The sequence below is a fragment of the Lytechinus pictus genome, chromosome 5, assembly GCF_037042905.1.
Source record: "Lytechinus pictus isolate F3 Inbred chromosome 5, Lp3.0, whole genome shotgun sequence".
NCBI classification, from domain to species: Eukaryota; Metazoa; Echinodermata; class Echinoidea; order Temnopleuroida; family Toxopneustidae; genus Lytechinus; species Lytechinus pictus.
Window position 1 is genome coordinate 44,856,795 of NC_087249.1, and position 22,892 is coordinate 44,879,686.

General features: G+C 37.7%; 1 protein-coding gene across 3 annotated transcripts in view; it reads left to right on the plus strand.

The window, feature by feature from the left end:
- The first annotated feature begins 13,977 nt into the window (after positions 1-13,977).
- The window catches only part of LOC129261490 (la-related protein 1-like), a 28,157-nt gene continuing 19,242 nt past the window's right edge, over positions 13,978-22,892 (plus strand). The window contains exons 1-7 of one of the 3 annotated variants that reach the window (XM_064099077.1): positions 13,978-14,078; positions 15,580-15,642; positions 17,842-18,229; positions 18,880-19,137; positions 19,608-19,826; positions 21,782-22,100; positions 22,734-22,788. In XM_064099077.1, the coding sequence (XP_063955147.1) occupies positions 18,999-19,137; positions 19,608-19,826; positions 21,782-22,100; positions 22,734-22,788 (732 nt within the window). In that variant the 5' untranslated portion in view covers positions 13,978-14,078; positions 15,580-15,642; positions 17,842-18,229; positions 18,880-18,998. Of the gene's footprint in view, positions 14,079-15,579; positions 15,643-17,841; positions 18,230-18,876; positions 19,138-19,607; positions 19,827-21,781; positions 22,101-22,733; positions 22,789-22,892 lie in introns of all 3 variants that reach the window. The other 2 variants (XM_064099078.1, XM_064099079.1) reach the window with 2 other exon arrangements.

Here is a 22,892-nt window from a genome sequence, read left to right on the forward strand (position 1 = left end):
AAAAAAAAATGAAAAAATATCAACTTTTGAAATTTGAACCTTAAGAACAAATCCCTTGCACATGTGGGACCACAATAATGTAGTCCCACATGTAGATTTTCGTGTAGGTAGTCCTAGTGTGACATTATTGGCAGTCAATAAAGAAGGGAATATTCAGCACTTTCTTGATATTTTCGAACTAAAAGTGATTTCAGGGCCATATGTAAAATAGATGGGTATTTTATGGATGTAAAGATGTGAAATGTGAAAATTTGGCAACTTTTGGGGGAAGGTTTTTGTCTCGCCTGCATAGCAGAGCGAGACTATATAGGCGCCGCTTTTCTGACTGCGTCGTCAACATCAATTCTTAACCGAAGAATAAGTTTTTGAAATGTCATAACTTAGAATGTATATGGGCCTAGTTCATGAAACTTGGACATAGTGGTTATCAAGAATTACTGAACATCTTAGAGATTGATGTCACATGATCAAGGTCAGAGGTCATTAAGGGTAATGTTGTAACCCGCAAGTGAAAACCCGAACCGTACCGTCCCGTATAATCCAATAATTTGCAAGCGGGACCCGCTGACCCGTCGGGTTTTAACCCGCAAGTAAATTTATCTTTGAAAAATGAAAATTATTTCTGCAATCCCCACACTATACAGGCTCAAATCACGAAAATATATGCCAACTACTAACCTAGCCTAGAGTGAATTTACTTACAATTTGCAAATTCGCCTTTTATTCCGGAGAGAAAATGTTTTTGGGGGTTACTTTGTACCCGAAATGGGTCGGCTCTGATCTCGTAATCGAAAGCATTGCGCAATTAACTCCTCGGATTGGAGCTGCAGCTCAGCGCGCGCTAGCTACATGTATATGTAGCCCAGCCCCAGGCTGCCCAGCAAATTCGATGTTCAGTTTCCCGTCGCCCGCCCGCGTTATGAAATTTGGACCGCGTTTAAAAATCAAATTCTGAAAATAATTCATTATTTTACTATTTTGACATAGATCTAGATTCAGAACTGATATAAAACATTAATATAAGCTTTTCAGTCACAATTACTTGTATATCATGTAAGTACCTGTAATTCTTTTCTTGTTTTTTTCTTGTGAATGGAATGACACTGCATGCTCAACCACACCTCGAGCGATGTTCGTGCAGGCTCCACTCAACTTCACTTCTGCTACACTACGCTCTACCTATCCGATGTAGCGGTAGTGAAGTGGAGTGGAGCCATAGAGATGTATACTAGTAACGCTAGAGGGCGTACTTCGTCAAATCGCTGTGATTACGTGGAGACCGTCCGCCATTGCTCGATAGGTATTCGCAGCCTGCCATGAGCGTACAGTACCTATGGGGCATGTACACGGATGAGCACAGAACATGACAAATTGATGACATATGAGCACGAAAGCATATGGAAAAGCAAAATTGTAAATATTGCACTGGATTAAAGTTCAAATACAACAAAAATCTAGCAAAACTGAGGTCAAAAGGCCTATATAGGCCTATCTATAGCGCATAATATAGGCCGATACAGCTATAATACAGGCAAACGATTTAAAGTCCCAATTGTTTTTGCTTAGGTAAAATTTCGATACATTAATATGACTTCTATTTTCTAATGATTTGGAAGAGATGAATATCAAAAATAACATTTAGACCTAGGTCCTGATAAATAAATTTAATGTGTTTTAATATGATTTGATGTACATTAACCTAAGAAAATTCATAGGCCATATCACAGTGTCTGATGCATCTGAGACGCTGTATCGAAAAAAAAACCACGATTGTATTTTTATAGTTCATAGTTTCCTAATTACTATTATGCTGATTGCTGATAATTTATTTCTTCACTTTAGATAATTGTTATAATTCATTTTCCATATATATCTACACAATAGGGCCTATAATAACTCGATCCCTTTTCCCCATGTCTTACACGCTGATGTAAACCAACATCACAAAAACTCGCGAATCATAAAATGACTTTTTATTGATATTTGGAAATGATTTACGCATTGATTCAGTTAAAAATTGATGATTTAGATTTCCTTTGCTGGCAACCATCCCATCATATTTATAAATATGTATATAAAAGTATACTTTCTTACTTGCGATCAATGTATAGAAAAGTTTGTTGACAGCAAAATTTGCATATCAAATGCGCGCATGCAGTCGTACAATTTTGCAATGTACAGGAGGCCTAATGGGGGGTTGGATGTTTATGTACAGTGTTATTGCCTTGCAAACATTTTAAAACTTCGGAGAGTAAACAAATCACAATGCGCAAAACAATTTTACTTTGATTTTCTGGAAAGTATAGACTTGATTCTCCCCGACTGAAAATATGCTGATCGGCAAACTGGCTGAAATATTTTGTTTATCGCCGTTGTTTCTGATCCTATAATGATTGGACCAATATCATGTGAACAAATCAAGGATAGAATAATAAGGAGAGGAAGAAGGGGGAGAAGGAGAGAAGAAAAGGGGCGGGATTATGATATATAATTTGTATTATACTATAAAGAATATTATTACTACTGCAAGAGTGTATAAAACTAATATCATGAAAGACATCAATGCAAACTTATCATAATTATGAAAACGGTTGCAAAATTGTGAGTACTAAAACCAAACATAATTATGAAACAATAATATTGCAAAAGTGACAATACTTGGAATAAGATATTAAAAATCCTAATTTAATCTCAAATTTGATACCTGCCTTGAAATTGTGTTAATTAACTGTGTCTGTGTCGCTTGAATAAATGAACTTTATGGCAAATATTTGTAAGCACTGGCACCGGCCTAACATATAAACAGATAAACACGCGTTTTGAATATCCAGTTTTGTTTTTCATTTTAAAAGTATAACTGAATTTGATTTTCTAGTTTTCTTCCTTTAATGTCATTTGCTGGCCTATGGACCTGAGTTTGGTTATTCGATCAGTTTTTGTCTCACCTGCATAGCAGAGTGAGACTATAGGCGCCGCTTTTCCGACGGCGGCGGCGGCGGCGGCGGCGGCGGCGACGGCGACGGCGGCGGCGGCGGCGGCGTCAACACCAAATCTTAACCTGAGGTTAAGTTTTTGAAATGACAGCATAACTTAGAAAGTATATGGACCTAGTTCATGAAACTTGGCCATAAGGTTAATCAAGTATTACTGAACATCCTGCCTGAGTTTCATGTCACATGACCAAGGTCAAAGGTCATTTAGGGTCAATGAACTTAGACCATGTTGGGGGAATCAACATCAAAATCTTAACCTAAGGTTAAGTTTTTGAAATGTCATCATAACTTAGAAAATATATGGACCTAGTTCATGAAACTTATACATAAGGTTAATCAAGTATCACTGAACATCCTGCATGAGTTTCACATCACATGACCAAGGTCAAAGGTCATTTAGGGTCAATGAACTTTGGCCGAATTGGGGGTATCTGTTGAATTACCATCATAACTTTGAAAGTTTATGTATCTGATTCATGAAACTCGGACATAATAGTAATCAAGTATTACTGAACATCCTGTGCAAGTTTCAGGTCACATGATCAAGGTCAAAGGTCATTTAGGGTCAATGAACTTTGGCCAAATTGGGGTATTTGTTGAATTACAGCCATAAATTTGAAAGTGTGTTGGTCTAGTTCATAAAACTTGGACATAATAGTAATCAAGTATCACTGAACATCCTGTGCGAGTTTCAGGTCACATGATCAAGGTCAAAGGTCATGTAAGGTCAAAGAACTTTGGCCACGTTGGGGGTATTTGTTGAATTGCCATCATATCTCTATAAGTGTATTGGTCTAGTTCATAAAACGTGGAAATAAGAGTAACCAAGTATCACTGAACATCTTGTGCGAGTTATAGTAGTTTTCAAAATCAGCACTGCTGCTATATTGAATCGCGTGATGCAGGTGAGACGGCCAGAGGCATTCCACTTGTTTTTAAATAAGATTTCCATGGATGAACAAAATTATTATATTATGTTAATTACGGCGTCGCGGAATGATTTTGAAAGTGATGGGGTGCATAAAATCACAATCATTTATTATGTGTAATGTTCATTTTCATTTCAGGGAGGGGTCCGGTCGCGCCCCCTGTATTTTATTTTGATCAGTATGTTAAAGCGAATTTGCTTAGGTGTGTTTGTTATTTTAATTGCACACACGGCCCCTAAAAAGCGAATTAAAACAAATCTAACTTAAAGTGAAGGGAATTAAAACTGTCATTTTTGAAAAGTTTGAACAAATTAGGCTATATTCTCGACATTTTAAATCAATATTTTATTTTCGGGCCATATAGGCCTGCAGATTTTGGGGAATTTATTATGTTCCTATAAGAACAAAATCAGCACGTTCACCAAATAACACAAATTTCAACATTGATGGTGTAACGGGAGGCTCACCAAGAACAATAATGAGATGCCCTTTAATAGCGCATGTAGATCAAAACACTAACTTATACAGAATTATTGTACAACTTAATATATAAAAATGATAGGCCTATATTTCATACAAATTAAAGCAAGTTACATATCATGTAGGCCTATATAGAAATTACAAAATTATATCCAACATAAACATAGAATCAAAGGACGTAAATGTGGGAAGGATGGAAGGAGGACGATGCAGTTAAAGGTAGGGAAATCCAGAGAAGGGCTAATTCACTGCAGTCTTTTGAATTAATTGTCAATCTTTCTATTAATGTCCGCTGTATGTTTTTATTTTTATATGATTGTTTATATGATAGTATATCAACATTGTTATCTATTACAGGCCTATAAACGGACAGGTAAATGCAAATTATTTAGAATTTCATCCCGAGAAATCAGGTTTTTAAAATGCCAAATTAATAGCATAATCTCCATGTAATCACTCTAATAGTGTATTGAGATGCAATTTGTCATTCATATTTTCGATTTTTATGAGGTTGTGTTCTTTTCTTCAAGAAAAAGGCCGGAGACGGCACCCCTTTTCACAGCGTTACAACGCACGAGCTATGGGTACATCCGGGTACTTTTGCGAATCTATACCTATCGAGCAATGGCCGCCACGCTCCACACAATCACAGACGTTAAGTACGCGCGCCTATGGCGACTCCGCACTCTAGCGTAGTTAGTATACATCTCTATGAGTGGAGCCTGCACGAACATCGCTCGAGGTTTGGTCGAGCTACCTCAATAAATCCCATAGTTTAGTAACCTCGCATTGGTGAGTTGTCATACGGCTCATCAAACATAACTCAATCTGTTTTACAAGGCCGACGGGAGGCTCACGCACGTACGCATTGGCGCTTGTACTAGCTAGCCAGTCTGAGCTCTGTCTCTCTGCCAGAGCTCTGGGGGACAATTCGCTCTGTAAAGGCCTCAATGATGGTGATTTTATGTTTCAGACAGAGTTTATATTTCGGGAATATTATTCAAAACTGCCAATAAAGTTAGATGATTTCTTCATTGTCATGTATATTTAAGTTATGAATGAGTTCATTCTCACCAAATTTAGACTCCCCCATAGAGAAATGCAATTTTCGTGGAGATCTGCGTTTTCAAAGAACATCAGGAAAAGTTAGGGTATGTGGGCCTTTATTACATGGCCAAGTACTGGAATTAGATGGAGTAGAAATTAGATATTGAATTCATTTATATCCAAGTTCAACTCATAGTCACACCCACACAAACACACCCACATCCAAGATTCTAAGCATGAAAAAAATAACTTTAAAATCATGCAATATTAAACAATAAGTAATAATTAATTTAATAAGTGAACAGGGATTCCTCAAAATACAAAAACGTAGCATTTGAAAAGAGCCCCCGAAATGAAAAAAGTAGCAAAAACGGTAGAAATGGAGACCCTGAAATATTACCAAAAAAATGAAAATGGAACCCCCGAAAAACAACGATTGATTTGCTCCCTGGCTTCAAGACAGTTCCACAGAATAAAAGTGCGTTCAAAGGTTACAAAAGGTCAAACTTTTATCTTCTGGAAAATAATGAATAATGAAATCCTCATTATGAGCTGGAAAAAATGGGACGGGAAACTCGACATCGAGTTTCATTGGCCTATGCGATTGCTTTTGACTAGACTGTGCTGCGCTGCATGCACTGGCGCGCGCTCCTTGATCTTCGAAAGAGCAACTCGATGTATTTATGTCGAACTGTCTCAGTCCTGTTCACTGTTCACGAGACAAAAATACGCCAGCATTTTTTTAAAAGGAAATATCTACGTCTCTAAAAGAATCCGCCACGTAAGAAGCACATGATCCTAACTCAATTTTCATAGTTAATGTTTTTATTATGCGTCGTTACTTCTCCCTTTTTTTCGCATGACGGTCTGCGGGTTTGAGAATGAACTCGGCCCGGCCCGCAACCCGCGATCGGGGGCATACCCGCAGGTTAACCCGTACCGCAACGGGTGCGGGTTACAACATTAATTAAGGGTCAATCAACTTAGACCATGTTGGGGGAATCATCAACATCTTAACCGAAGGTTAAATTTTTAAAATGTCATCATGACTTAGAAATAATTTGGGCCTGGTTCATGAAACTAGTCATAAGGGTAATCAAGTATTACTGAACACCCTGCCTGAGTTTCAGGTCACATGACTAAGGTCACTCAAAGGTCATTTAGGGTCAATGAACTTTGGCCATGTTTGGGGTATTTGTTTTTTTCCATCATAACTTTCAAAGTTTATGGATCTGGTTCATGAAACTTGGACATAAGAATAATCAAGTATCACTGAATATCCTTTGTTAATTTCAGGTCACTTGACCAAGGTCAAAGATCATTTAGGGTCAGTGAACTTAGATTATGTTGGGGGAATCAAAACAAAATCTTAACCAAGGTTAAGTTTTTTATATATAACTCAAAGTATATGGATCTAGTTCAGTAATGGAGCATCAGTGAACATCCTGCGTGAGTTTCAGGATACATGACCAAGGTCAATAAACTTTGGCCATGTGGGGGTTATTGTTGAATTGCCATCATAGCTTTAAAAGTTTAAATGGATATAATGAAATGTAGACATAAGGATAATCAAGTATCACTGATCATCTTGCACAAGTGTTTGGTCACACAATCAAAGTCAAATGTCATTTAGAGTCAGTGAACATACAATAGTAATTTATCATCATGAATGGTGTTGTTTGTGAATGATTTCAAAGTCAGCACTGCTGCTACATTAAATAGCATAATGCAGGCGAGACTGCCAGAGGCGCTCCACTTGTTTTTCCCATATGGTCTACATGTACCTGTTGTCAAGGAAAAAAATATTTATTCGTTTAATTGTTGTTAAAACAGCATTTAAACTTTTTGACTTGGCCCTACTCAAACTTGTTGTTTTCATAATGCAAAGTCACATCTTATTTTTTTTTAAAGGCATTCTCTTTAAATAATCGTCAATTTTTTTATCTAAAATGAAAAAGAATATAAATGTTGCAGTTAAAGAGGAATAGGAAGGTTTATCAAATAAGGCTGGAATACAATTTAATTCATTGTCCCAACTCTATAAATTATGCTGTAAACAAAGTACATGTCGTATGGAGATGATTGTGTACAGGTACATATATACGGTATACACTACATGTGTACTTGGTCCCTGGTTGTGATTCATGATGCATGCATGCAGTGAAATACTGGACCAGCTATTATCTATTACACTACTGTATACTACACAGACCAAAACAATAATGTGTGTGTAGTGCAACAAGACATGCCAGAGTTGTATATGTAGGCCTGTGTATTAATGGTTTGGGGGAAAATTGCTACATGTAGGCCTACATGTACACAGACAGTGGAAGTCTTACAAACATGCACTGATTTCATTGTACTTATCTGAAAAGAGATTCACTTCAGATCAATGGGCAGTACCATACCAAATTCATAAAATACATGTGCATGCATTTTCTTCTTTCAGCATTGAATTCAGTCTATTGCATACACTGTACAACCATCCTGGGCAAAGAGTGTGATATACAATTTGTCTTTATTTGTAATTTGCCGTCAAATCAAAATATGCTTTAAAGACGGAAATAACATGTTAATATTTAAATCGAAAGAATAGAATTAAAATCTAAGACATGTACATGTACACGAGTATGTAGTACAAATGAATGCATGTTTACATGTAAAACACTACTGGTATCCAGTATATTGATATACATGTATCTCTGTATGGGTGAACGTGATAATGTTATCTTTACCTTGTGTTAACATTGAAATCTTAATCAAGGTTAAGTATACTAGTATGACCAAGGGCAAAGGTCATGTAGGGTCAATTAACTTTTTTAGACCATGTACATGTAGGGGGAATCTACAATGAAGTCTTATTTATTTATTTATTCATTCATTCTTTCATTCATTTACATGTATTCATATATTTATTTATTTATTAATTTATTTATTCATTTATGTATTTATATATTTATTTTGTAAATATTATATTGGGGAGGGGATATTGGCTAATCAATTGTCCTTTTTAGCTGAAGGTGGGGTCAGGAAGGGAGGGGAAGGGAAGGGTTGCTCAGAAATTCATTTAATGGCCTGTTTCTCCAATTCTACATGTGCATATGTAGATATCAACACCTGTCACATAAGGCTGCGAAAATATGATTCTCTGTTTACCAAGTGCCCATTTTCATAGATAAACTAGCGCACAGGTGGCAAGACTCTCATCCTCCCTCCACTGTATTGTACCAGGAATTGTACAAGGTGTAGTGATAGTCATACATGATGGGCCTTGTGACGCCATACAATCATGCCCAGTGTTGCCTTACATTCCATATGCCAACGTGAGATCAGGAGGAAGCGGCAAAAAGACTTTGGTCAATGTACAATTTGGTGTACCGGCCCGTTGGCATGTGGCATCACCTTTTATATTGGGAAGCAGATGTGGTCTTGTAACGTTGGTTCCATGTCACCTGAAAAGATAATGTTTTGGGGATTATGCTCATTTGGATATTACAAGTTTTCCAGACTTTCCGATCAGGATTTTTTAAATGTGGAAACTCCTGTGCTGTCTTGGATATTTTGTGTAAATGATCAGCTGGTGGTCCTCACATCGTACATGTATCCTACATGTATGTTGTACTGACTACATGTACCTGGTTTCACTTTATTACCGTATCAATTCATTACTGGATTCATCAGCCGACAGTCGACTACTTGGTGGTATTTTTCGTACCGTAATTGCCGTTGGAGAAATATCAAACAACATGTAAATTGAATGACATAGAGGGACCATTGACTTCTAATATGGCTGTGTCAGGAAATGTGTGGAACTTTTCCAGGACAAGTCTTATGAGTATGTAAATGGGTTCTAGACCTTTTTTTATTCATCAAGTTACATGTAGATGTATGGTGCCCCTGATGTAACTCTTCATATCCCAGCACAGTGAGATTTTAACCTTAAACTAGAAAGGAAGTCCTCATGATTTAAGTAGTACCATTTAAAAACTACTCCGGCATTATTAAAAAATGTATTTTGATTCTACTCCGGATGGCAATAAAAAATCACTCCTTTGATATTCATATTTAGCTTTTTCTTGACATGGGCCAATATATGACTTGGCAAGGGCATATGGATGGGTTTATGGATTTCAGTATCATCAAAATGAGCAGTTCGAGATTTTTTTATTCATAAAAAAATTCACATGTCGATGATATTAGATTTCAAATATTTAATCAACCAAATAGAACTATATAATGGAATAAAATTCTAAATTTTCTTGCTTGGATATATCTGCCTGTAAATATATGAACTTGATCTATACCATTGCATTACATGTAGTATTTGAGAGCCTTTTATTCTGTTTGCAACACATAATAGTAAAACTGTAAATACCTTTTTGACAGACTTACAAACAAGGTTTTCAACTTTGTCATGGTTCATGGGACACATTGTAATTCTGGGGCCTTTTACATGTAGGAACTTTGTATGCTTTTGGAACTGTAGGTGTTCAATACAGTTGTCTCAGTCATAGTTATTGGTCTTGATTGAATATAAATTTCATCTTTCGTTGGTATTAAGTGAAATGTACTTGCAATCTGTGCAGCAGAAGAAGATGAAAATGGAACTGATGCATGATTACAAAAAACAAATTACATACATGTATTTAGTTTGTGCTCTATGTACTGTAGGTTTTGATGAGACTTAATAAAGAAGAAAATAATAATTGAAGAGCACGTTCTTGATATATCTCAAAGCTGGGAAGTGAAACTGATTGCAGTCAATCGGCTTAATTTTTAAATCTAGAAACATGGTACATTGTAGGCCTATTCAAAGATGCATACATGTAGTTGTCAATCATACATGTAGTTGCTTTATGGATTTTTCTTCATTTGGGAAATTCAATGCTTTTGGATTTTTGTCTCGCCCACCAGAGGTGAAGGCGAGACTTAGGGATCCAAATGTTGTCCGTCCGTCACAAACCTAATGACACATAACTCCACAACTGTAAGTTTCTTTTCAACCAATCTTGGATGGTAGATGGACTTGGGGGACCTGCATGTTATGCTGCAGTCAGAGGTCACATGGTAAGGTCAAAGGTCATTTTCAGGTCAATGTTAAAGTTTACATGCAAGACTCTCTTATGACACCTAACTCCGCAACCGTAAGTCACTTTTCAACCAAACTTGGATGGTAGATGGACTTGGGGGACCTGTATGTTATGCTACCGTCGGAGGTCTCATGGTAAGGTCAAAGGTCATTTTTAGGTCAACGTTAAAATTTACATGCAAGACTCTTATGACACCTAACTCTGCAACCGTAAGTCACTTTTCAACCAAACTTGGATGGTAGATGGACTTGGGGGACTTGCATGTTATGCTGCAGTCGGAGGTCACATGATAAGGTCAAAGGTCATTTTTAGGTCAACGTTACAGTTTACATGCAAGACTCTTATGACACCTAACTCCGCAACCGTAAGTCACTTTTCAACCAAACTTGGATGGTAGATGGACTTGGGGGACCTGCATGTTATGCTGCAGTCGGAGGTCTCATGGTAAGGTCAAAGGTCATTTTTAGGTCAACGTTAAAGTTTACATGCAAGACTCTTATGACACCTAACTCTGCAACCGTAAGTCACTTTTCAACCAAACTTGGATGGTAGATGGACTTGGGGGACCTGCATGTTATGCTGCAGTCGGAGGTCACATGGTAAGGTCAAAGGTCATTTTCAGGTCAACATTAAAGTTTACGTGCAAGGCTCTTATGACAAGTGTTATTCCATCCCAGTCATTTCACAATGAAGTTTCGATACAATTCTGTTGCCCTCACAAATCACAATATTTCTGGTTATTTTCATAAGTGGACAAGACACAAAATCGCTTTTGCCTTGTTTGTGGTTTACATACATGTACATGTAGCTGGAAATAATCAAACCTAATTGAACATGCCCTTCAAAGTTGTTGCCTGTATATATTTCCAAGGAGAGACTGGATAGTCACATGATAAGTGCAATCATGTTGCTGGTTTTTTTTAAAAATATTATTTTTTATCCATATGATCGATATACCTATAAATATATACTGTAAGTAACGGTCTATTAACCGCACCTTTTTCTCAGCGGGATAGAAGCAAAAGTCGGGGGTGCGGTTTATCCACGGTGACGGGTCTGAGCCAGCCCGCTGTAACCCCTCCCGAACATGTAAGACGGCAGCCAGTTCACAACACATCGAGTGGCCGGGCGTAGCCGCCCAGGGCAATGTCGTTTAGAGGGGTATGAGCCGCGGGTAATGAGAAGCGATTATTACGATTATTACAAATATTGTCCATAACAAACGCACCCACCTTCATGACACTAATTTCCACTTTATTCTCGGTTCAAAGCAGCGAAGTTCCCTTTCAAAGAGACACCAAGCATACTCGGTAATATTTTGTCACAGCTGAGCGAGCGCGAAAGTTGAGTGAGCTGAGCTAGCACTTGCGTTGTATTGTGGTTATAGTGCGACTTAAGCTGGCGCTATTCATTTTAGCCCTCGATCCCCTCCAAAGTCCCGTTTTGCGCCAGCTTATTTTTTCTTTCCGTTTGCTTTTCATGAGATACCATGTACACCATGCACGAGAGAGATGGCACGAAGCCTTAAAAACAACTGTAAAAAATGCCAATTTCTTTGTTTCTTGAACCTTCCTGTAATCCTGTATCCAAAATTCATGCTAAGACATCGAATGCTAGACAAATTCTTAAAGTGATTGTGAGTTTGTGATGCAAGAAATGTGAATGTTTCTTCCTCCTACGCCAGGAAAGATGTACTGGCAGTGGTACCGTATCGTAGTTTGCAATGTACAAGAACGGAATTGCTGTGTGTGTGTACTCTGTGACTGTGAGGTGAGTGAGTGTGTAAGTGGCCAATATTGTCGGGACCTTTCCTTCTTGCTAACATTTGTAGATGAATTGATCAAGAACAGCAGATTTCCGCATACCGGTAATCTCTTTGGATACTTTGAAATCTTTAACTTAGTTTTTGTTTCTTCGTACCTCAAATATAATGTGAGAAGGATTTTTTTTTTTTTAGTCCAAAGTTGGGGGTGCGGTTAATCCACGGGTGCGGTTTATAGGTACAACACAGTAGACATATTTTTTAGGACCTTTGTAAGAATGCTGTGAAGAAAGAAAGCTGTCCTCTCCTGAATTAACAATTTTTTGCATGATCCCTCTTTGATGGCTGATATTAAAAAGAGCGACCTGTTCGGTGCATTAAAAATGATTTTATAATGGTGAAACACAATGATGACATGATACATCAACAGCTGTGAATTACGGTGCAGAAACCCTGCTCGCCGATGCACGTAATGTACAGTGATGTCATAAACTGCTGCAGAGATTCGCGGTGCAATCACTGCATATTGTAACCGTGCCAAACAACCATGCCGAATTGTGTCAAGGCTGCATATTCCCAGAGAGTTCATTATAAGGAACTGTAGATACTATGGACATTTGGTGGTGGCTTATTCTCAGTGATCACCCGAGTGTAGGGGTAAAATAAAAAAAAAAAGAAAACCAGGACAGCGCATGCTGTGCAGGCCTTAATGAGTCTCAAAATGTTAGAAATTTTAGAGGTCATACATGTCGGGGGAGGGGGGGGGGGAGAAAAGAAAATTATACAGTGGCTCATAATGCTCAAAAGATCCCTGGAAACCCAATTCACTGCGATGCTAGAACTTATCCAATATTGTAGATTTACACAGTAGGTTGTTGAAAGTAGCCCCCCAAAATGATTTTTTTTTGTCTGCCTGATAGATGTACATATAAATAAGGTTCTAAAGATTTCCATTCTGGGGTATTTTTATTAAGCTTTTTTTGTAGTTCATGCACACACAAATTGATGCATGGCCTTTTCCACCAGTTTTAGTTAAGGCCCGGTCAGATTTGATCCATCTTGTTTCCCGGCTCACAGGTTAGGCGGGCCAAGAAGCTTTCTCTTCTTAAGTTTAACTGAGATAAAGGCTCTACTTTGGAAAGGGATATATCAGTGGAGCAGTGTTTATGGCTGTTAATTATGATTCATAACTTTATCTCATAACACCAAATATTTGAATAGATATATTCAAATTTTGTGATTCTTGTTGTGGTAAATTTGGTTTTATGCTTCCCGGAACAAATAGTTTATGAATAGAACTCTTGATTAATGAGGGAACAAAAAAAAGAGCAAATGGAAAAGGCATTTATGATGTCAGTGAATGATTAAAAGTTAATATACTGAAGAAGCGTCATGGTCTAGCCGTTCTGACTTGCTTTTCAATCAGAAGGTTTTGGGTTTGAATCCCATCGATGGCATTAATTTCCTTCAGCAAGGGATCTCTCCACACCATTTCTTGAAATACTTGCACGTGGTAAAAAGGCTTGTATCAAACTATTTTTTGGTTGCTATTTTGACATGATTTTACTTTTCAATCTGTCTTTGGTCCAAGAATAAAAAGTTTTGTTGACATGATTTTACTTTTCAGTCTGTCTTTGGTCCAAAAATATAAAAGTTTTGTTTTATCTTAACAGAACCAAAGGAAAAGCCAGCTCCTGTGGTTTCTTCTGCACCAGTGAATGCTTCAGTTTCTGCTCCATCGGTTGTGAAGGCTGCTTCCAAGGGCAAAAACACTGTGGTAAGTCCATTTCTTAGGTGGTGTATTTACCCTTGCCCGATTGGAACCCCCCCCCCTTTATCTTGCAAGTGAGAAAGGAAAGTACACATAAAACTCCTGGAAAAGAAAACCCTCACAAATTTATTGTTAAGATCTTTTCTGGGATTTTTTTTCCTCCCAAGGTTGCAGGATGACAAGTATGAGATCTTGTATACCATCAGGAAGTGTGAATAGCATGTTGAATGCCTAGAACGACAAGAGCTTGATCTGGTTTTAATACATTTGAATGCACAAGATACCTCTCGGGTATTTATGGCATGAAAAAGTTCCTGTTCAAGGTTTGATTTATGATTGGGCAGGTGCAACCATGTCTCCATTCATAATAGAGAGAAAAAACAGTGATTGTATGCTAGCCGCCCTTTCACGCGATTAAAAAAATCGTAATTTGAATGATGATTCCAGTGAAAAATAAGGCTAATGAAGAATATTGAGCAAGTGTGAAAGCAAACTAGAACATGATTAGAATCACAGTCACGATAACAATAGCAATCATTACAATGATGATTCAAGATTCACGTGTGAAAAGGCCCTTGAAGTATCAAGCACAGTGTTCTTTAAAAAAAAGTTGATCAGTTACATTTACATAGCCCAAGTTGTCAAATTATACTTTTATTTCTGATCCAGCAAATTACTCAAATCAGAACAATCTCAATATTATTTGTAAAGGAGACACAATTAGGATGGTAATTCATTTGTTTAAAGATAAATACCAGTTGTGGTAACAATCTCAGAGTGAGTTCGAACAGAATCCAATGAAATTACCACCCAAGTGTTTGTATGTATATTAATGAAAAATATGTGCAAAATGGTTTCTGGATGAAAATGCATGATTGCTGAGAAATGAGCAAAATAAGCAAAAAATTCGAAGAAATGTCAAGCATTTTTCCAAGCAATATGAATACACTGTCCCATATATATGCTTTTCTGTGTTAGTGATCATCAGAATTATTGATTTTGAGCTATGATTTTATGATATCACAAAGATAAGTTTACATTAATGTACCAGATCTAGATATATGATAATATGGTGACAATTAACCTTGATTTTAAAGACTCTCATGAAATAATTGTTTGCTGCAACTACTATCTTTTACCTTTAATCTTGAAACCCTTCGTCAACTTAAATGCTTATTTTCTCACTCCAAAATAGCGAGCTATTTTAATTTTCCTCAGTTATCCAGGTGGAGATGCGCTTGTTTGTTAGCTTGAGTAATTTATTCATAGTGCCATTGTAAAAGTGTGTAATTTAATGAAGACTCGTACTCTAGCCATCAAACTGTCTAAGAAATATGCAATATGATTAAATTAAGACAATTTTTTTTGCAATAAAGACCCTTTACCTAATGGCTAATGTTGATTGAGAAGTAGTTGTTAATTGAATTTCCAATTCTATTTCTGACGTTTATATAATATTTTATGTGCCTGCATTTGTTGTAAATGTTTCATTTGTTTTTGGTTGCAGGCAAGTGATTTCAATGACTTGAACAGTTGGCCATCTTTAGGTGCTGGTAACAAGGACGGATCGGTGAGTTTACTGATATTATTTTGTTTGTATTTTGTCAATACAGATTAATTTCAAATAGGTCTGAAGCATTATGGGGTTTTTATTAGCATTAAACCACTTTTGTAGAAAGGGAGAATCTGGTTGAATGTTGGAAGGATTAAAAGAAATAATAATAAAAGAAATGCTGTACTCCTAAACTTGTTAAAAATTCAAATTTTATATACTAGGATGGATGAAATATCTGTCTATTGTCCATAATTTCCTTGAAAGTATTTGGGTTTGGTTGTAAACTTCCAAGAATTTTAGCAGTATTTCCTTCTTTCTTGACAAAGCATGCGGTCCGCCGGTGACCGACGGATGCTGCTGGTCACCCGACCATTGGAGTGCTAAAATTAGGAAAAACATTAAAAATTCCTTGTCACCAAAGACTGAGAATATCAACCACTTATAAGACCGATTTTCCTTATCTCGATCCATATTTCAAAACTTTCACGCGATAGTATGTTTCCAAACCTTCAATCAACCAATAGAACTATGAAAATGATTGTACTGAGCAGGTTCTCTCAATTTTCCAGCTTGAATTTATCAGCATGTAATTTTATGATCCCTGTGCATGGACGCAGCCATTTTGTTTTGTTTGTGACCTTTAGTTTAGTAGTCTGCTGCAGTACTGCAGTGGAGTAACTAAGAGATGCAAACAAACAAAACAACATGGCCATTACGGACAGATGAATTCAGGTAGGAAAATTTGAGAAATCCTGCTTGGTACTGATATTTTCATAGCTCTACTTGGTTCATCAAATATAGTATTGAAAGTTTTATCTAGATCAATCCTTAAAGTGCAGTAGTTTATATTCTTATTCATAGTCTTTGGTGGCACTGAAAGGTTTATGGGCTATTCCACGGTTACGTTACATTTGGAGACACCTTGACTCATACTTGGAGCTGTAACTCCATTATTATTGATAGGAACTAAACATCTCTTTATCACAACATAGTACGCAGTCTGACTATCCTTTGTATAAAAACAAAACTTGGGAAATCTCATTATGCTCCTGGCAAATCTTTGAAATGTGTCGGTTACTCATGTTACATGATTTGGACATGCATAGAATGAAAAGTGGACATAAGTGAAAAGTGTCCTCGTGCAAGGCTTTTATGAAAGTTGATTATATCCATTTCAAAGAAGTATATTAGGGAGACAAATTTGTGTATAATTCAAAAAATAAAGAACACATGGTTTTTACTAGGGGTGCAGATAAAGTGGTTACTCACGTTACGGTTCAGATGGGCTATATGTACAAAGACACATTGAGCTCATGTCCACCAACCTATGGAATTGCCCATATGTATTTCTTTATTTTAGCCGTCCACCAGTCTTTGCACAAAAAATCCTGGATGGTTACTAGTAAAAAAAAAAACCTAATGAATCCGTCCTGTTTCAAATTTTCAAATCGATCTTCCTATCACAAAGCGGATGAGGAAGTTGTTCATTTTAGAAATGAAACCGAATGCAAATTACTTTTAGCAACACCAGTTATGCTCAGACAGCGGCAGATGATTTAGGGGTGTTGGGTACCAGCAAAAACCTTCAGACTGCTTTCACTGATGGAGAGTTGTTAATCAAGGTTAATGATTGTTCTTGTCATGACATTGTACTGTAGAAGTAACTGTGTTAGTGCTTTGGAAGGACTGACATGGAAGAATTTATTTGTAAGAATTTGGAATTTGCAAACTACTTGAAGAAAAGAAAGATAAGAGTAACAGGGTAATGAGAACTTCAAAGTCGCATTTATATGTTTATGGCACTACATGAATATTAAATCTGTAGTATATTTCAGCATTTGTTTTTGTTTTTTAAATCATCTTTTGAGTTTGGGGCATTTAAGATTAGTCCGTCGTGTGGATACTGTTGATTTGGAAGCTAATAATCATTTCTCCCCTTTCATACAACTATTAAGAACGAGATATCTTATTTCCAAAAATAATCAGTTCAGGCATTGAACTTTGAATGAAGATACATGTATGAGACCTTTATCATGTTTTAACAACAAATAAAATAAAATCTTTTTATTATTGAAAAAAATTATTCATTATTTATTTTTCATTTCATTTTCATTATTGGGGAGGGGGGGCGGCATATTAAACACTTTTGTCTTATTACACACCAAGTGAATTATTTTGTGATGAAATTTTGAAATCTTTTCTTGATACCTACAGGATCCCCAATCACCCAGACGCAAGAAGGAGACCAACTCTGCTGGTTCAAAGACCCCTCCTGTCGCGTCCACAACGCCCCCGTTGGTGAGCGAGCAGGTAGAGACTGCCCCTACGCCCAACACTTCAGCTACTGTCCCTGCAGCACCTCCTGTTCCTGATATTACCACCTCCCCAAGGTCACCCAAGCCCGTCTCAACCGACCAGGCCTCACTGGCTCCAGCTTCAGCTGCTCCTGCAGCTCCTGTCCCTGCTCCTGTGGTCACCAAGGATGTCACATCTCCGAGGGCCAAGGTGCAGCAGTCGACGGCATTGTCTGCAGAGAAGGATAAGAGGGCGGAGGATGGAAAGGGGGATGGACAGAAAGGAAACAAGAAAAATCGTGGTAAAGGTATAGATTGAAGTGAATGTTAGTTGATGATGACTCCAAATGTAGGATGAGAATACATGGACGGACATACAGCATGTACTATCAGGGAATTGTTTGAAAGACAGTTGGACTTCTCCTTTAACATGTAAAATTGATATTATTATTATTCAGGCATATGAAATTTCTGAGTTTTGACAAGAATTTTCCTTTATATTTTATTGTCTTTCCACTTTTTTTTTACTCAGGCTAGCCAAAGTATGGTTGAATGAAAAACATGTTACTCGTAGATTCTCGTATCGTACATTTTGTCTCTAAGAGGGTACAGGATGTTCTATGAAAATCCTCACTAGTTTGTCCTTTCTCTGGTGGGTATATTGTGGGTGCCTAGCGATGCACCATTTACAGCTGTGGGCATTGTAGGGGTCTGCTGAAAGCATACTGGTGCCTTTTGGGGAATGCCTGCCTTGTCACCTTCATGTCCTGGGGCCCGTAACACAAAGGTTAGCGATTAATCGTACGCTTGATTTTTACGATTGATTGTACATTGTAGTCAATGCAATAAATCATAGAAAATTGTTGTATGATCATTGCTAAGCTTTGTGTTACGGGCCCCTTGTTGGTAATGTGATTGTGGATACTCACAGCAACTATTGTTTTTCTTTATAAAGCAGACAAGAAGCAAAAGTGGATCCCCCTTCAGCTAGACCCACCCGAGCCACGAGGTAAGGGAGGTCGGGATCGTGATCGGGACCATGTTAGGGGTCGCAACGCATCAGGGGGAGGAGGGAGGATGCGAGATAGGCCAGTGCGAGACTGTGACCGCGAGATGAACTGGCGTGATGTGCCTCGCAGTGGAGGATCTGAGCCAGCGAAGAGGTCAGAACGTCCCCGTGGGGATAGCAGGACCAGCAGAGAAACATTGACAAAGGGTAAGGAGACACCATTTTATTTTACCCAGCCCACCATGATGTCAAGTTAATATGATAAAAGCAAAGGAATCAGAAAAATATATTTATGAAAATCGGGAGAAAATCCAAGGAATTTCAGAATTTTTGAATTCTTAATTGTATAATATAAAATGCAAGCAGTATCTTATTACTCTCTAATAGTTAGTGGATGTCGGTTTGCAGACATGAATTGGGAGTTAGGCTCTGGATATTAATGGAAAATTATAGTGGTGGCTTTGTAAAATAATCATTCCTGTGAAGTTATAATGAAATTAAGTATAATCAATCAGGACTATGTTTATTTCTTTTGTTTAGTTTTAGTCCATCAATCCTCTGTATAGGATGAAGGGTAATCTTGAGGGTCTGAGGATACCTTAATATTAAAATTATTTTGTGCTTCTCACGTAAATCCAACTTTTTCAATTATTTCATCTTCTTCCCTCTCTTGATAGCTGCCGGTTTTGCTCCACCCAAGGACGATAGGAGTCGCAGCCCTAGTGCATCAAGCATTGACAGCCGTAGCTGGCAGAGCCAGAGGAGCTACCGAGGTAGAGGCAGGGGTAGAGGAAGGGGTGGGAGAGGCAGAGGGGGTGGTGGACGAGGTAGCTACTCCGGTAACTTCTGGCAGAGCAACAGCATGGATGTCCCAGGAACAACTAATAACGAACAAAGTAAGTGTGAGCGTTTGTGTTTCAGTCGTGTATTAATTGATATGACTATTTATGTCTGGGCTCAACCTTTTACGTCACCATCCAAAAGACGTGAACAGGGCTCGAACCTCTGCATAGGTTTGTAACTTCCGCACATAGCTTAGATTACAGGTGCACCCACCCTGCTCAGTTCATTCATGGTGTAGTTCTTGTATACCCCAATTTATTGTTTTTATTGGCAGTTAGTGTCTGGGATTCATAATCAAAATCTCTGAAGCAAATGTAGTTTTTATTGGAATCTTTTATGTCAGAGCGTTAAAAGCCAAGTGGTCAGGTATTTATTAACTGTATTTAGACTGGGATATTGTAGAGGCCGGAAAAACTTGGCATGGCTAAAGATCTTGGTCGTTGATCGCAAGCAATGTTCCAGACTTCAGAACCTCGTTCCTGGGTGTCGCAAATTTGGTATCGAAAGATGCCTGAGACTTAACCCTATCTAGGCCGGGGGGGGGGGGGCCTCCGAGGCCCCCCCCCTCAACAAATCGTGCGATATTTTCGCTGTGCAAAATTTTTTGACCGCGCTGCTCGCTGACTTTTTACTTTCAAGTCTTGCTCAACTTTTGAGACCAATTTTGCGTCACCCGGGTACGCGATTCCGAAATTACGCAACGTTATGTAAGTGCATGTCAGACCAAAAATTGCTCAAAAACATGATTTCGTGTACAAAGTCAAATGTAAATTGTGTTTTCAACCTAAAATCATAAATGTATCATTATTTTTAGTTTTGCTGGTCTAAATTTATGTATTTTATGCTGTTTATGATCTTAGAAGAGTCCCCTACGAATTTCATTGAAAAAACAATGAAAAATAAACGGTCCAAAAAACAAAGAAATACATAAGAAATTGCAAAAAACAATATAATACATAAGAAATTGATCTGATATCACAATTTTTTTCATGTTAACTTGCTAAGAACACCACAAAGAGTTTCTATACCAAAAATTAGAACATATGGAGCTTTATTTATGGAGTTAGAGGAAGAAGTATGATTTCGCATACTAATTACGCATAAATTAGCATAATTACTTAATAACAATTTGCATGAAATAAATTACTATACAATTTTGTAGATTATATCCCAGACAACCTGCTTGCCAAATTTCGGCGCGATCGCGCGGTCGACGGCCGAGATCTCAAGGGGGGCCTGGGAGCCCCCCCCCCCCCCCGGCCATATGAACTCCAAGAATACCCCAGCCTAGATAGGGATAAGGGAAAAAAGTCATGACTTGTTGAAGAGAGAGCTTTTCACATGACAGATTTATCACAAAAAATGTCAAAGGGAATTGGACTTTATTTTGGTCTCAGATTGAAAATTTACAAGAATTTTGAAATTGTTAGATAATGTTCCATGAAACTTGGGCATAATAATTACAAGATAATAATTACTCAAAAATGATAATTTTCTTGTATCATCAATCACATCGGCAGAATTTAAGGGTAAAAGACTGTAGTTGCAGCAAACAATTATTTTTGTCTTTAAAATCAAGGTTAAATGCCACAGTATTATCATAGATCTAGATCTGGTACATTGAAATAATCTTGTCTTTGTGAAATCATAAGATATTAGCTGAAAACCGATTATTCTGACGATCACTAACACAGGGAATCATATGTGGGACAGTGTATTAATATTGCTCGGGAAAATACTCCACATTTGATGGAATTTGTGCTTATTCATTGCTCATTTCTCAACAATTACGCAATTTCTTCCAGAGTCACTTGGCACATAATTTATTCATACATACAAACACTTGTGTGGTAATTTTATTGGATTCTGTTCAAACTAATTTTTAGATTGTTTTTAAAACTGGTATTTATCTTCAGTTTGTGAATTCCAATTTACCTCATGAAACATGAAATTCTATCATTCCTAACTGTTCTGTAACAATCCTTTTCTCCTTTCCCATTCATCACAGCATCTCCAGATTCTGAATTATTCCAAGAATTTGTGCCACAGTACTATGACCTGGGCAGCGCTGACGCCACTGCAACTGGAGGCACCACCGGCAGCACCACTACCACCACCACCACCTCCAGGGTCAGCACCGGCACCAGATCGGCCAGCGCCGGTGGGGACGCAGACTTTGATACCCCTCAGTTTGTGACTCCGCAGTATAACAACCCTGTGTTCTACGATGGCTCCACCCCGGTGTATACTCCAAGCCTTGCCTCAACGTCGTCTCTCTCCTTCTCTCTGGATGAGGGCACCCTTAAAGATTATGTCAAGAAACAAATGTGAGTTTTGTTATTGCTGTCTCTTTTACTACATTTATGAGCGGGGGAAATGCTAACATTGCAGACTGACATTTTATTTTTAATGATGAGATATTGACTATTGATCTATCGCAATAGCGTCTACCATTATATTCCTAGTAAGGTTTGGCAATTCTCAACTTTGCCAGAATTGATCCTGTTCTGACCTAAGGCCTCAATTCTGGGGCCCGTTTCATAAAGAGTTGTAACTGTTTATGAAACTTTGGCATGATGACAACTACCATGGTAACCTTGATTTTGATTGCCTGCTGAGCCCTGTTGCCATGGTATTTGCCATAATGGCAAAGTTACAACAGTTGTAACTCTTTATGAAACTTGCCCTTGGGAGGTTTTGAGTCCATTGTCATTGACACAGTACTACTGCCTAGCTATTTCATTTGAATTTGGCTTGTCTGAAACATAAGCTGCAGCTAACGGGTAATATAGAAAGTGCACCAGTGAATCTTGGTAATCACTATTATATGCTATAAAGTATCATAATTATCAAAGTAAACATTAAAGATATTAATGTTCCTGAAGATGTTGATGTGTAATACATTTGCATATGTGAAGGATATATTAATCATTTGATTTTACTTTCTGTTTTATTTTCAGTGAATACTACTTCAGCGTAGAGAATCTGGTGAAGGATATATTCTTGAGGAAGAAGGTAATGTACTTTCAATACATTCCTAATAGCTGTTTATGTTGCTTACATGAAAAACTACCTTGTAAATGTATTTCTTTTGATTGCTTCTATATTTATTCATTCAG